At 40.5% G+C, this 19,817-nt stretch overlaps 1 protein-coding gene across 3 annotated transcripts in view; it reads right to left on the bottom strand.

Annotated features, from left to right (window-relative positions):
• FHIT (fragile histidine triad diadenosine triphosphatase) overlaps positions 1-19,817 on the bottom strand; it is a 565,789-nt gene that overhangs the window by 81,889 nt on the left and 464,083 nt on the right. For all 3 annotated transcript variants that reach the window (XM_072044229.1, XM_072044230.1, XM_013106348.5), the window contains one exon: positions 3,938-4,006. In XM_072044229.1, the coding sequence (XP_071900330.1) occupies positions 3,938-4,006 (69 nt within the window). The remainder of the gene's footprint in view (positions 1-3,937; positions 4,007-19,817) is intronic.

Genomic DNA, 19,817 nt, shown 5'->3' with positions numbered 1-19,817 from the left:
AAAGCAAAGCTGGTGTGAAGATGGCACTCTTTGCCCTGGACAAAATGCACATCACTGCTGTAACTATATCCATTACAGCAGGCTACAACCACCAACTGAAACACAGGATTTGGGGAGAAATGAGGCTTGGCACCACAAAACACAGTACTGAAAGCCAGGGGTGCTCCTGGTTTCATTGACAAGTTGGGCTGCCCTCACCCCTCCAAGTATGTCAGCCTCCAAATTCACTTACTGAGGTCAGTACTCATAACAGTGGCATTACAGACTTTTGATTCAGTCTTCCTTTCTAAGAAAGCTCCGCACTCCCTGGCCCAGTATGGCTATTACCTGCCAACCTAAAGGATGATAAATGTTATTTATATTGCGGTAATGGCTAACCACTCAGTGGAGACCCGGGACAGGCTGTGCTATGGACTTTTTCAAATACACACTGAATGAGGACTGCCCACAGATGGCTGAGTGTATGAAACTGCTGAGACATTTCAGGATAATGTTCTTGAATGCCTTGGACACGATGACCTCCAACAAATCTGCAGCGCTTGTGCTGACTGCAACAACACAGGTGCTGTCCTAAAGTAAAGACATTCATTAACACCACACTTACCAATTACTGTGGCATGTCCTTACAATAGCACAAAAAACCATTTACTTCAACGCACATAACTGCTCGATGGTAAGACCTTTAAATTCTTTGATTAATAACTTCAAAAAAAAAATCTATTCCAAACAAAACAGAAAAGAGAGAGAAATAAGAGGTACATTTCCTAATATTTAGCTACTACAGTTTTGTTGTCCAAGAAATAAAGTGAATCAACAAATAAGAATTACTTGAGGTGTAGATGAGAAAAGTGATTCGGCAAGACTAAAATATGAAGATCCCGAACCTATAAAAAACCTGTAAGACCAATTTAACTCTGACTTGTGCATACTTGCAGGATTAGGCTTCAAATAATTGCAGGAAAATGTAAGAACTGAAAAACTAGGCCTTTAGCTTTTCACTGTGGTGAGCCCTGAGGGTGGATAGCTAACACTCCATGGGAAACAACCACCCAAGAAATACCCCTGCAAAGATGCAAATGAAATATATCTTCACATCATTATTAATCACTAAGATACACTAAGAAAAATCATCCAGTGACTTTCTTCATATGCACCGAGGTAAAGAAAGCTAAAAGATTAAGTGACATATTTCAAAGATTGTCTCGGAGAAGGTGCTGTGGAATGGGTGTCAGCCCCTCTTTCATTTCTTTTACAATTAATGTTCCAGTATTGAAGTTCTAAAAATATATCCAGAAACTAGCTGGCATTAGTGTCCATCAGCAGCCTTATTAAAAACCAAGTGCTAAAGATATACCTTACCTTTAAGAATACCCTTTTCACTTAAAAGCAGCTCTGGATGAGGCTATCTCAGAGCTTCATAGCCAAAAGCCTGGAGATACCAGATCCCAGTGAACATATTTACTAAGCACAGATCAACCTGCTAGTTTTTTTTTTATGTCTTTTCAATCAGAAGGGTGGTCAGTCCCAAACCAAATGGGAGAAAAAAAAACACACAGGAAGAGGCTGTGAATACTTTCTAGCTGTCTCATCTCTAGATGTCTCCTAAGAGGACTGATGTCTCAACATCTGGGCATTCTCCTTCTTGTCAAACACTCACTGAGCAATGGGATTTGTCAACAATCTGCTGAGCATATGCAGGTGACAAGTGTGGAGTTTGGAGAGCTCAACGGCATTTACAGATAGGTAGGATTTTGAGACATATGTGTTGAATCAGGGATGAGATTCAGAATCTGCAAAAATTATACAGAGTAGCTGTACAGTTTTACTTGAAGTTATTAAATCAGGCACCACAATATGCAAAAAGTAGCCCATGTGTGCTTTACACTGGAAGGAGGCCTACTGACTGAAGTACAACTCTGCCTATCACTCAACTATATGGAAACAAAGCTTCACTTATGAACAGGTTATGGATTGCCTCAAGCACAAATTTCACAGACAATGGATTTATAGCTCTCTCCAGCACCTACACCTCACCTAATAGTACTCTATCCCCTGTAGATTTTCAGACTGTTGCTTCACCATGATCAACAGGTCTTCCTAAGTCTTTTGAAAAATCTTCTTGACAAAGAGATAAGTCTCGTTGGTACAACACAAAGATGCATAATATCAAGAGATTTTTGCTTTACTGAAATAATCTCCAAATAATTTCTAAAAACAGCTGTATATTCAACAGTTTTCCTTTTAATTTTATTTATTTTTATTTTTTGTATAGATTTATCCACTTTCCTCCTGATAGGACACTGCTTAAGCCCCTCTGCCCCACAATCCAGAAAGTGCTAGCATGTGGCACCAAACTTTCAATAACATCAGAGGCTGTAGGATTTTTCCCTGGCAATTTAATTGTACAATGAAATCTTTGGTAAGCTACAGTCTGTATTAAAACTTATGTTTGCTCTTTGGTATTTAAGAGTGACTGTTTAGACTCTGAGGCTGTACATTCTTCCACTAAAAGTTATAACATCAGTGTCTAAATATTTTTGTTTCCTATGTCTGCTATAAGCAACACCTACAATCGCTATAACTGAAAATGACAAGATAAAAATAATTTTCACCAATTTGTTACGCCTTTTGCATTTAGCACTAAAAGTAAAGTCTATTTCATTAACAGAGTTTTGCTTTTTTGTATTTACATATAACAAGAGAGAAATAAGCGTGCTAAAAAAAAAAAAGTAAATGGTATTGTAAATATGAGAAAAATGGAAACAGGGTTCGTGGGTTGTACAGCACTGAAAGCCACTTAACACATTTGAAGAGGAAAAATTTTAACTTCCAAGTTGCCTCACTTTACTGCTTTTAAGTACGGCAGTATATAAGATGGCCGTCATGTATTTACATTCGATGTCCTTGCTCAATGGTCTCATTATAAGGTTATATCCTTGTTAGACGAGTTCTCAGTCTCTACTTCTCATGTTCACAACTTTTGAATTAAGTCATTAGAAAACTTTAAAATATGCTATCATTTTTTGAGAGTGGGGAGATGTCATCATGTATATATCACAAAGGAAAAAATACAAAAGCATAAAATGTCATGAATTTTTCTTCAAGCAGATAGTATTGCAGTAGCACTGAACAAGTTTATATTAATTACTTTCAGAAAGAAAAGGAGATGTCATATCTGAGATAGAGGATCCTACCAAACCCACTAAGAACAATCCGTAAATCTAACAATAGTGAGAATTTTTTACTTAAATCATTGTGACAGCTGTCAAGCTGGGGAAAACTTTTTGTTAATGCCAATACAATTGTTCATTTAAACAAGAGCCAGTAATTCAGTCACATTGGAACAGCTTATGTCCCCAGCTCTGCAGTACAATCTGCACACATGCATATATTACATCTATATAGTTGCTCTTTAATTTTTATCTTTGGGGCTACAAAGTCATTTGTCCAGAGCCTGAGCAGAGTTCTGCAGAAATCAAGCCAGAAGGCAATTTGTGATGAAGTTGTATTGAGCCTCCTGTGCTTTCCCTTGCTGGGAGGGAGAGGTTTGCCACTCCAGGCTGACAGCTCCCTGCCTGGCAGGCTAACCGTATGGTTTGGTGAGTGATTATCCCTCACTCGCCCTTTTCTCCAGCACCCACAAAATAAGAGAGCACAACCATTGGTAGAGATGCCACATCACACTGTGTGTAGCGACAAACTGAAGTACCAAAAACGTTGACTGCATCCTCCACTGAGACCCTGTGTGACCGCAGCTTGACCCAGAGCTTACAAGGAAATCTCAGTACAGGGCTTGGTGCTTATCACAGGCTTTTTGCAGCCAATAAAAATGCAGAGATATCATTATATAATTCCACTCAAGGCAGGTCCTATATCATCAAGGTGATTTTCTAACAGTGAAAACAACTCTGAACAAGAAATGGCATGCAGCCCCTACCTCCTTGTAGACATCGTCATTTCTGCTGAAGTCTCCTGCCCTCCTCGGAAGGACGTGGACATGGACATGCTGGAAATAAGAGAGCAAGTAACAGTGATTACCAAGATCATGCCTTTCTTTTCTGGATTGTCAGCATTTTTCTCCACACATACAAGTAACCATGCACCGACTTGGAAAGCGGGGGGCAATGTATTTTGTCACAAATACTTATGAAACATGGGGAAAAGGAACAAAAATAAGACAAAAGTCATTATGAAATGTCATTTTGATGTTATATTATTACTATTTTTTTCTGTTAAGCGATTATGACAGTCTCTTCATGTCATTTAGGAAGGACAATTCAAGATTTTTATGCCTCAAAATCTACTAAGATTTTTTTAAAAGAATGCCTGAGAAATCAATCAAACACTCATCTATCTGCTTTTCCGCAGTGAGCTCAGCTACAAAACCGCAAACATTCTTTGATCACACGTATATATGCAAAATACACAGGATTTAGATAGCTTGTACCTGATTCTATTTGATGAGATGGAAGTCAGTTGACATTCATGTGCCTTGCTAAAACATGCTTAAAACATGGCTCAAGTCTATAATGAAAATTAAAAATAAAAAAAGATTTTCTTATGCTAATTGTAAAATTTAAATACACCTACATCATGTTAGCTTTAATCCATAAAAACATTTGCTCAGAGAATAAAATGAAATCACGAGGATGTTTCAGTTAGTGAAATATTCTGAATTCCATAACTTTTTATTTTTTTGTTTTTTAATTTACCCTAGAGAAACCAGTTTTTTTACTCTTATCATTATCCACAGCTTTCAGTGTTTTCAGCCTAGATACGAGGATGTTTCTTGAGGGTTAAAAACCATGGTTTTGAGTAATACATCAGTGATAGTGTTCTGATAGTGTATTATACTAATACATCATGGGACCGATAGTGTTCTTGTGATGTATTAGTGCAATGTATCATCTGAACATCACTGCTCTCATGATGTATTGCTCAAAATCACAAAGCAAGTTTAAAGATGGTCTTCAGTAGTCCTAGGCCTGGAACGTTGCTTTTGGACAAAGACAGACTTCCAAGAAAAATATGAGTGAACATGAAAGTTTGTACCAATACTGCAAAATTTCATGAGTGTGTCCCATCTGTGATTCTTCTTAGACTTAAAGTTTATTCATAAAACTACAGAATAATCTGTCAGTTTCTTTCTCTTCTGGTACAAGGAGTGATACCTTTGCTGCAAATATCAATTTTCAGGATTTTCTCTTGATTATATATATATATATATATATATATATTATATATATAATATATATATGATATACATGAAGCCTAATAACATCTGTCAACAACCATATCTCCCCCAGATTCCACTCATTTTAAGAGCAATTTTCACCTTTGTGGCAAAATGTTCCAGGATGCACACAGAAAAAGATCTGTATGCCCAGGACAATTTGGAATATCAGTGAGCACACAAGATGTAGTCCAAAGCTCAGTGCAGAGATACTGCACTGCAGATGCACAGACCAGCACAGCAGGTAACGAATGAGCCTAATGTGAGCTTCTGCCCAAAATGGTTTCACGTGTTCAGCATGGAAAAAGAAGTATTTATGACAGCATATGGACCACTTGGCATCAGTAGAGACATTCTCAGGGGTTAGTCACCTTTACTATGTGCATTACATTCTTATACAACACCAGGCCATGTAGTAAAATCTGCCACTTCTATCAGAAAACAAATGGGCACTTCCATATCTGAGGTAACTACAATCAATTAAAGAGAGAACAAAGAGAGAACTTTTTTTTTTTTCCAGACATTCCAATTATTTATTTTTTTTTTAATTCTGTGCATGGGACAGACATAGAAATCTGAATTCTTCCTGCTGCTTGCATAATAGAAAGAAACAGGATCAGCAATTATGGCTCAGGTGGATTCCCTGTCTTCAGCTTTTCCAAGAAAGCAGAGGAAAAAACAAGCACAGAGCAGTGGTTACCCTGTGGGAGTGAAACCAAAGAAGGGGATTTCACATCTTCCATCTGCCTTTCAGCTTATGGTCTTCCCAATTTGGGGTGCTAGTATTTTGATTCATTAAGAGTTCTTTAATTTATCATTTTTGCTCTTTATTGTTACTTGTTATTGCTAAAGCCAATCCAAGACACTTAAGCTCCAGCTTAATTGCCAACCTGTGAATTGGTTCAGTGGGAGTATTTGCATCATAGGTATAATGTATACATCTCCGTGTTTTGTGTCCACTGCTGGATGCAGCAAGATCTCCCCACCCGGGAGCAGAGGATGTTACTTCAAGTTACTTCAAGTTACAAGCTGTTTCCTTTTATTTTCTTTTCCAGACAAAAAAAAAAAAAAAAAAAACAAAAAAAAAAACAAAAAACATCGAATGTCCAAAAAGCCATTTGCAGTTGACTGAAATGTGTCAGTAAATACAAACAAAACATTTGGCTGCATTTTTTTTTTCTTTTTTAAACCAAACAAACAGATTTACGCAAATCTTCTCTCAAAACATTGTTTGGAAAGGAGAAATCCAAACATTGTGTATACAACATGTCAAAATAAAGTGTTTCAACTCTTCCCAGTTATTGTGGGCACCCTCACATCTGGGTGTGTAGCAGAAAGCACTGCTGAATTCCAGGCAGACTGTATTCAATCACTGCTGATTATATTTCATTTTTCTCCTAAAAATTACTTTCCCCTCGTTTTGCATTATTTTGATTAATAAGCAAGAAAAGCAACATACAACAACCGAGACATTTACATTAATGGACCAATCAATATTATCCGCATCAGGGTATAAAAAATGCAGACACACGCTTGCATTGCCTAGTGTGTTAGCTACCATTCCTTCTTCTTGTCAGACACTGATGGAGAAAGCTGCATGTGATCACAGGCATGCTGGGTCCGACACCATAGGGACATGGCAATATGTACCCAGCCTGAGGGACATCGTGTGGTCAAAGATGCTAAAGCCCCACCAGTTGCTTCTGATATCTGGAAGGAGGATGTAGAAACTGCAATGAAAAATGTTTACCTAGGCACAAAAAAGCAGGACTGAACATTATAGGACCTTCAAAATCAAAATTTTTAGACTGACAGTTTCCTAGGGTCAGGACTTACAGCTTCCTCTCTTTTCAGAGCAGCTACCATGTTACAAGTGAAATCTCAGACTGAGAAAATTATAAAGGTGAGATTTACCAACTGACACAAAAGCACCCTTAAGAGAAGTATTTTTGAGATCTTTAAACCCAAAATGGACAGAGAATTAGAAAAGTACTGCAAGGAGCAAAATCTGCATTGCCAAGAGGGGTTTGTGACCCAGTCAGGACGAGCCACCTCTGACCTCCCCTTGCAGCTAGGGGACCCTCTGCTCGAGCCCCATGATGTTCCCAGTGTGACTGTGGGAGCCTGGTGCCCGCTAATCCCATCGCTGCTGAAATCTGGCAGCAGCACAAGCATTCATGGGATTGTGCATCTAAAAACAACTTCCAATGAGCCAGGATTGCAAAATGCTCACAAAAATCTTGGCCAAAAAACCTGCAGTCTGTTTTGTTGGGGGGAAAAAAGAACACATTCAGGTCAGGTGAGTTTTGCTTCAGCACTCAAGGCCATGCAGAAAGCAATGTTCCTAGTTATGGCTGTTTTTATATACTGAATTATGGTCGAATAGCTGATGTGTCACCACCACGCTGGATGTAAAGTGAAAATAGCAGGCAAAAACAGACACTGAAAGAGATTTCCTGGGTAGACCAGAATAGTGAAGATCAGATGACCCTGCCACACAGCACTGGGGAGGACACGGACGTTGCCTGTAATAATTCATGAACATTATGTTGTGTTCACTCAGTTGCTGGGCTGGTTAGCAGAGCAACAAAGCTCTGCTTCCAACAGAAATGGAGATAATAGCCTGTACAAGAGCTCCTCGGCACTCACCCGGGGTTTATTAGCAGTACACTTTGCTATAGGATGAATACATAAAAACTGGCAATGGGCCTCGTGCCCCTGAGGACTGCCAAAAAGGTGGTAGAGGAAGGGCTGATCCCCCCACACCTGCAAGGGCAGTACGTGCCTGAGCTGTGCCTCCACACTGCAAAAACAGATGCCTTTTATCTGTCTAATCCTTTCCCTTGTTACATTCCTTGTTAATACAGGGACAAGGCTTTCGCATGTGGGTTCCCACAGTCTCGTGGTGCAGCAAGATCAAGTAAGGGAGTGATGTGGGGCACAGAGGGAGATCAGGGTGAGGAAGAACAAGCCCCAGTGCCCCTGCCACTGCGGCTGTCAGGCAGGAGGAAGGACGAGAAGGACAGTGAGGGCTACAAACTGCAAGACATGCTGGCCAGGAGACCCCTGTCAGCTAGTTCGCTGAGAAAAAGGATGAAGGTTTGCAGATAACACCTTGCCAGCTGCTGAAAGTCTCCTGTCCATTACAGCCACATGGGCTTCATACAGGAGCCTGTGATAATGCTTCTTCTAAAGTACCAGATTAACTGTAAAAATTCCAGACTAATAACCATTCTCCAAGTAAGACTGTCAGCGGGTGATAAAGAAAATCAACCGTAATACTGAGATAGCCACATGAAAAATAGGGCAATTTTGTCCTCTCTGTAAACTGGGCTTCCATGGAGCCCTTGTTTGCTATTCTTGATTAACTGCTCAATTATCCCTGTTACAAAATTATTCCGCAGAAAGCCCTGCCTGTATATCCATAGCTCATTAACAGAAAGCACTCCCTCTGCTGTCCCCGAAAATATATCGCATTACCCAGATGCTAACAGAGTTGGTACAATTGTTCTTTCTAGGCATTGCAAGCCAATTTCTAGGGCCCTTGAGTTGCAGGCTCTGGCAAAGATATTCTCATGGGAAAGAAATTTCTGTTCAGTGAGTATTTATGAATTCTTGACATTTTTCCTAGTCCTGAATTAGGTTTGGACAGAGAAACACATTAAAATAAATAAATAAATAAATACTCCTATCCAGGATTTTAAAAACAGTAGTTTGGGTCAATTAAAATATTAATTTTTCCCAGCTTTCAAAATTATTGTTAGTATTATTTTTTTCTACTTATCCAGCCATTATAAATTACACAAAATAAGACCACTTTGAAAAACCCAAATTTCATAAAAATTAAAACAAGACAGGAAACTACTTGAAACACTCCCTTTCCTAGAAGAATGCCCAGTTTCTAGGAACGAGCATTTTCCTTTCCAGCATCACGAAAACCTCATGGACTCAGCTGCACACAGGATGCAGACACTTGGTGTCTTTTCCCCAGATGGCACCTAAAGCATTTTGGTGGTAAGGATTGCTCCAAACCCAAGAAGACCACACCGACTCGTGCGCTCTCATTACACTTCTGCTTTGGCCCTGGTTAATTAAAGCACAGAAATAAATCCTGCTTAACTACCAGCACAAGAAATATATGAATATGATACAGATGGAAAGGGGTGATACAGACAGGCGGACCTGAGAGCAGCACATGCAGGGGGACAGAGGGACGCTTTGTGAGGGAAGGACAGAGAAATCCACGTCTCTCAGAAAGCCCAGGTTGACGTTGGAGAAAATGGTCGAGATGCAGGTGGGAATGGACTAGAGGAGTCATCAAAGACAGGAAGGGCACGAGTTACCAGTGGAATGGAGATGGTAGTGGGAGTTTTGTGAATCAAAAGCATCGTGTGGAGAGTGCAGAGAAAAAACAGAAGAAAGAGGGGAACAGTCCTGGGTGAGGCCATGCAGGCTGACCTGATGTTACTAAGTGAGGAGCCTTTCAGGAGCTACGTGTGTACCCCTGCATGGCACTGCACTGTACACATACCCTGGTAGGGAATAAAGGAATTATGCCATGAATTTGCCTCTGGAAGAATGTCAAGATACTTGCTCTGCACAGAGAACACATACTTGGGAAAGCAACAAAATGGAGAGAATTTGTGAATACATCAGAAACCAAAACAAGTGAGGGACTTGCAGCAGAGTACATCTTCAAACACGTATACTGAGAAATGTGCAGATTCAGCATCCTCAATAAATAATGCATCTGTCAACTACTATAAAGTTTTGAAGAAATGAGCTGTGAATGAGCTGGAAGAGAGACCTAGACCTAATGGAAACACGCAGAATGATTTTTAAAGCCACTTGAGATCTGAGGTTATAACTTCACCAGCTGAAGGCAACTTTAGCATTTACATGAGAACTGCCAACCTCTCCCTCCAGCCCCAAGCCCAAGAAAATTGGCACAATAATGAGGATAATTAGCCCTTTCATTGGAAGTGGTGATCCAAATGTGATTTAGATGACATCTCCTATAAGATCTCCTGAAAGGCAGTAAATAATGAAATGGAAATAAGTATGGGATGATGCTTCTGGACTGATATTTCCTGGCAGCTGCTGCAGAAAACATCACTTCCATTTTCCGGATGGGAAAGCTGAGGCACGTACCAGTGAAGGTGCCACAGGCTTAGGGACAGCTGATGAGCACCTGCCTCACAGTCCTACTCCTTCATCTTCATTTGGGGTCACTTTGCCCAGGTGTTTTTTCTGTAAATTTGGTGTTGTTGAGATGCAAATGAAACAGGAATTGCATTTCCCCTCACCTCTGATATTTAGTTAAGTCTTGATAAATGTATATTGTTTTAACACTTGTGATACATATAATTAGGGTTTTTTATGTTTCAATAAAATGGTCTATAATAAACATTTACTGCTCTGTGAATAAACATTTAAATGAAGCTCCTAATGGGGGTTACATGTTTCGAAGCAGTTCATGGCTTTGCCGAAGTCTCTCCCTATACTTAATGAGAGTCATTTCCATAATCTGTGCATTATTGCTTAAGCCTCCCTTTAGGAATATTTTACAAAGTAAAATTCTGTGAAATATTATCACCCAAAAGAGAAAATGTTAAGAGGATTATCAAATTGTCCCGTTAAAGGGACAGCACAAGCTTTCATTTTCCCCCTGAGATGCTAACATTGTAATCACATAGAACGTACTTACTAATTATCACACCGGTCCACTGCATTATTACCGTGTTTTTTCCTTGGAGACCCAGTCTGAATGAAAAGGATGGGATACCCCTGAAAGGTCTGATATGAAGGGTAATATAATGCTATAATGCTAATTTTTCTCGAATTAATAATAGTGAGGCTCAGAATGCCCCATCCAGATCTTGTAGATGTCAAGAAAGGTCCAGCCCCTCAGAGGGGGCAGAGTACAGCACACAGCTGTGCATGCAGCTCTGTACAGTTTGCCCAAAAATGTCAGTCCTACAGCCACATGATTAACACCCAGGGTCTCTTCCCAGTTTTGCGGAAACTTCCATCTATTTTCTCACTGACTCCAGTAACTGCAGGACTCAGTGCCCCAGGTGAGATATAAACTACACTGAGGTCTAGGGAAATATTATTGTTGGAATACAGAGGGTTTTCAATTCTCCAGAGTATCTGCAATGATACAAACACCTGTAAGATATTTCTTCCATGCGTCTGAGTACATTTGAGGAGACCATAAAACTGAAATATATCTTCTCTCCACTAGCAGGGAATAAGAGCATTACGGCAGTAATGGCCCGCTCCCCCATGAACGCAGGGGGTAGGGGAGATGGAGGAAAATGAGAGCAGATAAATCAGGAATGGATGTGGCAGGGGAAAGCAGGCGAAGGCAAGCCTTACATATCAGTTACTCTTATTTTGAGTGGGAATTCATTATCTCTAATTTGTGTGGTTATTGCCTTTTTAGACAACTGTTGCAACCACCTTCTGAGACAAGGTTCCCGCAGAATTAACATACTGTCCCTGTCTCCTCTTCCATTAGCTAAAGATGGAAGAGTGGTGCTACTGCAAGGAGAAAGAGAAGGTTTCCAATGACAGTAACGAGACCGAGCCCCACAACATTCTCCAGGGGACAAAATGCATTCAGGCCATGGTGCTTTCCATCGCAGTATCTATCAGTGCTCGGGGAGATTTCCAAAGCTCTGTGTCACTACTGAGGCGTTTTATATCCTTAAGGATACATTTCCCAAGAGTTAGTATATATCTCCGTGCCTGGATATAGCACTCACTAGACTGTATTTAGTTATTTATAATATTAAAATTATACATAGCAGCTATGTGTTCCAAAACATGGGCTGTTTTCCTATTTTATTGCCGAATGTGCACATTCATCTCTAAGGTTTAGCTGCTTCAGTTAAACCTTTTAAATGTAAATTATTTTATGTTATAAAAAGCTGATTGTGGGAGTTTTAGTATTTCAAAGATGGTAATTTATGTGACTGGAACAAAATAAAACATTCAACAGAAACAGAATTTTACTTGATCAGAAACACTTTTATGTTTCAGTATAGCTTTCTTTTCATATTTTCCTCCTGCAGCAGTGGCCTCTGTCTTTCAATTAGCTTAAAACAGAAGATCTTAGATAAGCCCATAATTTAATGCTATTTGCATATGTGTCATCCCAAACTTCGTCACCCCACATTTAATGTATTTTTAAGTTGTTGTGAACCAAAGCCTGAAATCCTTAATGCAGATTCTCAGCTGTTCACCCCTCAACAGTCCACCTACCAAAGTCTCTGGGAAGACGGGAAGCAGGACCAGTCTCCAAATGACCCACAAAGCAAGTCTCACCCCTTGCTACTTCCTCTCAGCACTGTTGAATTTGGGATATAAAATGGTTTTGCGGAAGTAAATGGCCTACTTCAAATATTAGACTTCACAGGTCACCTACTCCATCACCCAAAGGCGATTGAAATCCCTGTAACGACTCCTCGGTCTCAGAAGCTATTGGATCAACCCTTGCAGAGTAACACAGCATCAGCATCAATGCAAGTCACCTTTAAATATTTTGGCAACAACCTATGCAAACTAGCATACAGTGCAAAAGTATTTTCATTCTTGATTTCCCAGGCAACTAGGTCATTTCTTGCCACCTTTTTAAATATGCAGCCCTGCTCCATTTCTCCTTCTTTCTGCTCAAGCCATTGACGACACTGCTACTTAGCTTAAGGCTAAGTCCTTTATCATTTGAAGAAATCTGGCAAACAGACATGCTAGAAATGGCAAAGGACATACAATGCTATGTTAGCAAGCCTCAGAATGAAATAAAGTATATTCTACTGTTTTTCAAAATAATACAGTGTGTATTATTTTGAAATTAGATTAGAAAAGACGTCAAGGTGTTAGTGCCCGTCTCAAACTTTTTTTTTTCAAATTTAAAATACTTCTTTAAGCCTTTGCATGGCATGCAGCATCTGCACATCTCCCTCTTAACTCTAGTGAATGGCAACAAGGGCAACACTGATAAACACACAGAAATGCATCTTCCATTGACTGCTTGCTAAAACAAGAACTGAAACATTTTAACTTACCAATTTAATTACAGAAATGTATATTGATTCAATCTTTCTTCACGTTCAGGAGCTGGCTAGAGAGAATGGTGAGCTGTTCTGCTTAATACACTTTCACCTTGATAAGCATGAATAACCCTGTTTGGAAAAGGAGTTCTTTCAAAACTGTTTAAATCCACAAATTCCTTTCAAGCAGGGAACTTTGGTGGATTTATAATACATACTGGCAGTTGCCAGGAACCCAGCTGAAACCACCAGACTTGCTGTCCTGGAGACCTTTCAACAGACAGTTTGTCCAAATGGACTTTGACTGTGTCTATCAGGGCCATATGGGCAGAAGGGTAGCAGAGGTGAACAGTTTGTGATTACGTCCCTAAGTCATTTAACCTTCAGAATTACAATTCTGCACACTGTACCACCCAACAGGAGGCTGTACAAGCAGGTGAAAAGATAGATGTCTATTCTTAATGACTGTTTAGGAGACTGCTGAGCTCTGGTCTGTGCCCATGTTGGTTCAGTTCATTAATGTAATTAACCAACAATCAATCTTTTTAAATTAGTTACACAAAAACAGTTACTGCCAGATCAACTGACATGAAAGTTAGGTCACGCTCCATTTCTGCACGATTTAACATCCACACTGGAACAGAATACAGGGAATGGAAGCATCAGAAACTGGAGCCAAATTCATTTGAAGCCCTACAACTTAATTAAAGTGTGCAAAATCTGTGCAGCTGGCTTGGTCTTATTTGCATGGCCTTTCGTGTTTGCAGCTGAACACCTTGGCAATAGAAAAAGTGCTCAGAAAACAAAAGAAAGAAAAAAAAAAAGGTGTGCTTGCAGGACACAGTAGTGAAGGAATGTAAATAATTTTAAACAATGTAACTTTATGCGGGGCTTGAAATTGGACCTTAACAACAACTTTCACAGTTCACCGGTGGCTCTAGTCAGAAACAAAAAAAATTTAGATGGCATATGAAAGCAGGAGGAGCCGAAGCTGCTGTTGGTACCTGTTCCCTTTCTCTGGGCTAAGAAAAGACCAGCAACCTCAGTTTTCACCAGCCACAGAGGTTACCTGCAAAGGGTTAAAGCAGCTTCATCACCAGCCTCCACAGGCTGACCTGCTGTCCCAGGGTCAGAGCTGAAAGCAGCTCTTAACAGGATCTCTCCCTCCTTCCCCTTCCTCTGGGGACTGGGAAAAGGATTTGGTTGGCCTAAACCTGCTGCAACGTGTCCTCCAGAAGTGCTGTCCGAGGGCTTGCTAAGGTGACTGAATCCTGCCCCTGCTGCTTTCCAGCCCAGCTCCAGAGGGATGGGGCACAAACAGCAGCCCCGCTGCCTGGTTTGGGCCACCCAGACCTCACATTGCTATGCCCCGATTGAGCCGGTCTGAGAGCTGGCCCCAGGGGAGGAGGCTCGGTGACCTTAGGGTTGTTGCTTGAGCCTCTCTGTGAGCCTAAGCACGGCTGCAAGCAGAAGCCCGTGCCCCTGCGCTGCCAGCAGGTCAACGTGCAGCTCTGCCTGGAGGGTGCGGAGCATCTGCAAGCTCGGTGTGGGCGCTCTGCTCTGTCAGCCTGGTTTGAGACTAATAGACAATTTCCTTCTCAACCCTCTGAGTCGAACCTGAATTAAACTGCTTTCAATTCCCCCAAAAGGACAGGTTTGCAACTTCGCCTTGTGCTTGTCCATTAAGGCAGCATCTGGCTTCTTGTAATCCCTTGCACTGACTGAGCTCTCCAATTGCTTCCACTGGGCCTAATGTAGGCAGTGTTGCTGAATGACTGCCATGAAAGTGGTTTCATTCTCCTCAAACCGCCACAAAAGGGATGGGCAAAGGCCTCCCTGCGGTGCTATGCTGCAGGGCAGTAGGGCAACGGCCAGGCTGTGAGTCTGCAGGTGGCTGAGCACATCCCATAAAGTGCTGAGCCCCTTCCCTCCTGGTCACCAGAACTGGCATGGTGCAGGATCAGACCCTCAAGCCAGAGCTACAAATTCCCCTTAGGGAAGGGTAATTGAAATGTTTACCTGGGTTTTCACTTTGCCGAAGCCAGGCTAATCAGGCTGAGTTTCGACAGGGTGCAACAGAAAGGAGGAGTGGGAAATGAGGCAGATGGGGAAAAAGATGGAGGATGCCTGCTTAAGCTTCTTTTTGTAAACTGTGTGACTGGAGGGAAAAAAAAGAAAAAAAATTAAAAAAAAAAAAGCCTTTTCCAAAAGACCGAGGAGGAATGTGCAACCTGTCTCTTAATGCTCCCCACCCTCTGCAGCGCTGCTGCCAGAAAACCACCAGAGCAGGTGCCTCTGGAAACGAGACTGAAGGAGACGTAAGTGAATTTAAAACTAATAATAGCAAGGAACTTTAATGAAACTCTCCCTGACTGACTAGTTAAAGCAGCCTTTCTTATATAGGATTTTTTTGAGCTTTCATAACTTTGCACTCAAAAAGCATCCTAAAAAGTTACAGGCAGCAGATTATCACTCTGCGCCTCTCTCTGAACACACGTGTGTCTCTCCTGCAGCATACATGTAACAGTAAAATGCAAGGAGCCCACCTTGGGAAATTGCTTATTCATTACCACAGTGATCTGCCTGTTTTCCTGCTATCTGCAATTCTGTGTCACTGCTGTATGATATACATGCTGCTAATTGCCAATGGGCTGCTTCATTAGCTGGAGGACTGAGTTACGGGAGATGGAAGAGCAGAGCCCAGGGGAAGCTTTCAGACTGGTTTGGATCTGCCTCACTCCACGAGCTAAGCAGGGAGCCTGAGCCGTTCGTGGGTTTAGTATCCAACACTGCTGCCAGAGTCAAGAGCAGGCTGCAATGCACAAGGAATACAAAACAGAGACCTAGAGGGCAGGCAAAACTTTCATAAATTCAGCTCATCTACCAACATCGAAGGAATTACTAATCAGAGAAAGAAAGCAACGGAAGTGTTAACATTAATTCTACTTTGCTACAAGCCACATGGCTAACACCCTGACACCTTGCCATTTACTGAGGGAGAGCTATTTATTTATGTAACCTATAGCTCACGTTTAAATAATTAGTCTGCCTGATAAATTTTAGAACTTGCAGTCTGTGTGCCATGTTTGCGTAAGCACAGCATATTTAATGCAGGTAGAATTGCTTAACATCTCCAGCATCGTATTAAAGAGTTTCAAGTAATTAGCAGAGTTAGCCACACCAACTTTAGGCCAGTTACACATTTAAAAAAAATGTGTTAGTTGTACATAATGAAATGCATGCTCCAGAAATGTTGCCTACACTCCTAACAAGGGATGTTCAGAGAGAGACACATGCTGTATGGGAATGAGCAAATCAAGTCAGATAAAAGAGGGCTTGGTCCAAACTTTCCCCTTTCCATGATTTCCAAGAATCTGAGCCCTCCTCAGATCAGTGTCATCTTTGGTTTGCTTTCAGCCCACCAGGCATAAAGGATTGAATTTAAGAAGGGGTTAACTACTTGTGACTCTCTTTAGAGTCAGAAACTCAGTGCTTCCTTGTAGCCAGATGCCAGAATAACACCTGCAAGACTGTGGATCAGAGCTGAGCAGCTTTTACACCACAATGTTTGTGCTTTAGGCCATGTTTCTAGAAAGTAGAGTAACACTCCTGGGATGCTATTCTGGATGCAGAAGTTCTGACTCGTCTGTAAGCAGGAGCTGCATAGGGATACAACAAATGAGCTCCTCAGAAGTGGTCCTCACTTCCAGGAGAAGCATCAGGGATGTGCTTGATCTTTTTTGCTATTATTTTGACATAGTCAAGTGAGCTGAAACCCACTTCTGTGAATCAGATCATGGAAGTCTCCTGGCATCTCGGCAGAATCAGAATGCAATAAATACAACACCTTGTAGTTTAGGCTGTAAACATAAAATAAACCTGAATTTTAGCTTAAAATTTGAATCAGCGGAGGAACCTGAGGTGAAAGCCATGATCATAGAAAGTGGAGGCTGCTGACATTCTTACTACATAAGGATTTGCAGTGATGTGAACCAAACTAGCTTGTATCTTGGATCCTTTGGGTGTGCACAGTGACAATTAGAAAGCAAGAAGATATTCTAAAAACCCAAGTAAAAATTAAGATATTACAAATGCTTACTTAAGAGCTTTACTTTAGCCACTTAATCTGAAAAAAAAATAATAATCAAAATAAGTTTTAGCCACCTTATCTGAAAAGAAGCTCAAAATAAGATTGTTTACTTACTTGTTTGGTAACTCTTGCTCTCAGGCCAGATCTATAAATACCTAGATTTAAAGCCAAATTTCTGAAGTCATTCTGCAACCAGCAGCAACTGTGACATTGACACTTCTTGTCAGATTTTCAAAGCACTTCAACATTTAGTACACTTCAGAAAATTTAGCCACCTACATTATTGCCAATCAGTTTTGAAAACTATGTTTCATCTGTGTTAAGCTCTCATGAAAACTTCTACCAACATGTCTTTTCCAAATAATGCTTAGGCACTTCAGAAGCTATTCTAAGTTTAATTATTTTGTAGACATGTCAAGGTCCTTTGCACCGCGAATGATTTTCTTCAATCCATACAAAACTGAGATCAATCCTACCATGCCTGTTTATCACAAAATCTTGTATCATCACATGGCATTCATCCTAGAAAAGCAAAACAAAGCCAAACTTAAGCTTAAAAATAGCACTATGCAGACTTCTACTTTGGTAACTTAGCTGCTAGGCGTGTTTACCTCCATTTTTTACCAAACTCAGTAAAGCAAATAAACACCCTCTTGTTACTGCAAGAGAGAAGAAGAGACCAATATATATCTAAAGAATCTTGATATCTCTTGTCAAATAAGTTCTTACCAGGTGAGGTTTAATGATAGGAATGTATTCTCCAAGGAGAACTGCCATAGCAACCATGTCTATTGGCAGGAGGTGTCGGGGGGGGAGCACCGCATGATACTGTAAGGGACATAAAAGACATACTGGTACAAGAAGAACATATGTAGAAGAAGAAAGGGATGAAATATTCCATATTCTCATGCATGAGAAAGGAAGCAGCTCATATTCAGAAGTCCATGGAAAGAAGATGCCTGTTCTTTGTGTGAAACAGCACACAAACCTGCAATAAAGAGCCACTCTTGCTCCACAAAGAAAACACACTGCAGCAAACCAAGTCACGCCCAAATCCTCAGCCAACAGGCATTTTACGAGGAGAGTTTTTTTCACAAATTTTCTCAACAACTTGAAAATATTTTAAAGAAATTTTCGCCCTTCTGACACTTCTGTGGAGAAGCAAACTCTCCATTTCCTACTTCTCCAAACCTGACCTCTGCTCTCTCCACAAAAGAGAAGAGGTAGAGAGGTACACTGGGGAGACAAATCTCTGATTTGCTTCTTTAGAGAGGTTGTTCACCCAGAGAAACAAGCACTCTCCTGCTGAGGAAGGAAGACATTAGGATTAAGTTGATGTTGGTACTGCAGCAGGGTGAGTTTAGGCTGAAACCATCCAACCAGTGGCAGTGCAACTATGTGATGTCTGTCCATATGGTGCGTTTCAATGTCATGAATGATTCCTCATGTTGAATCAAAGCCAGAATGAATATAACGGAGTAGATTGGGAAATCATCCTTTGTAATCTGCAGCTCACAAAAACCAGGCACCCAAAGGGATATTCCAAAGCAGCTTCTGAAGCGGTGCTTGACAAAACCTGTGAATTTCTGAAATGCTAATCAGGTCCAAATTAGCTGATCAGGGAAATGGCAAGTTAGATTAGGACAGGAGGCCAGCAGCAGATTACAGTCTGAACAGGTTTAAAAAGATTTATTAAGATCTGCTTAGGGTGCAGCTATAACGAAGAGATCTTACATTGTTTCGGGGTTTGAGATTTTTGTTTGTTTGCATTTTTGTATTTTATAGTTTTCTGCCTTTCCAGTTCTGACAATGAATTTTCTATAAGGACGTTGGGGAAATAGAGAAGACTTTCAGCATTCACAATCAGGAGAAGTAGAAGATCGTGTCAATGGATAGGCTGTTTAGTCCCAGAGTTGTTACATTATTTCAGAATCTTTTCATTTATGAATACAAATCTCTATAAATTCCCTTTGCTCTTGGATTTACTTCTTTGGGCACTCATTTCAGTAAACAACTAAGTCTGCACAAGCCACTGTTACTTATTTGTCTATGCACATTCTGCTACCTCACTTTGTCAGAAAATCAGTCAAAGAAATCAATTCATTCCACGTGTTCAGGCAGTTAAAAGCAGCTGCCCAAATTACATAATCCACGCATGATTCCACATCTCCTTCAAAAGTATGGATTCTCAGAATTGACGAGCAGGGTAATAGCTTTCATACAGTGTCCAACAATATATCAAGTTTTCTTAGATTCCTATCCTACTCCTGTTGCTTTAAAAACAAACAAACCAACAACACTTTAATTTATAAGAGTGACTCTTCAAAGCCATTCAAAAGTAATATTTCTTACCAGGTGTTTTATATTACTTTTTTTTTTTTTTTTTTTTTTTTTTTTTTCAGTGCCAGTTACTTCATAAAACTTCTTCTGCAGAAAA

Source organism: Anas platyrhynchos, chromosome 13 (assembly GCF_047663525.1).
Source record: "Anas platyrhynchos isolate ZD024472 breed Pekin duck chromosome 13, IASCAAS_PekinDuck_T2T, whole genome shotgun sequence".
Lineage (NCBI taxonomy): Eukaryota > Metazoa > Chordata > Aves > Anseriformes > Anatidae > Anas > Anas platyrhynchos.
The sequence above is the reverse complement of the archived record's forward strand: the minus strand, read 5'-3'. Positions and strand labels throughout refer to the sequence as shown.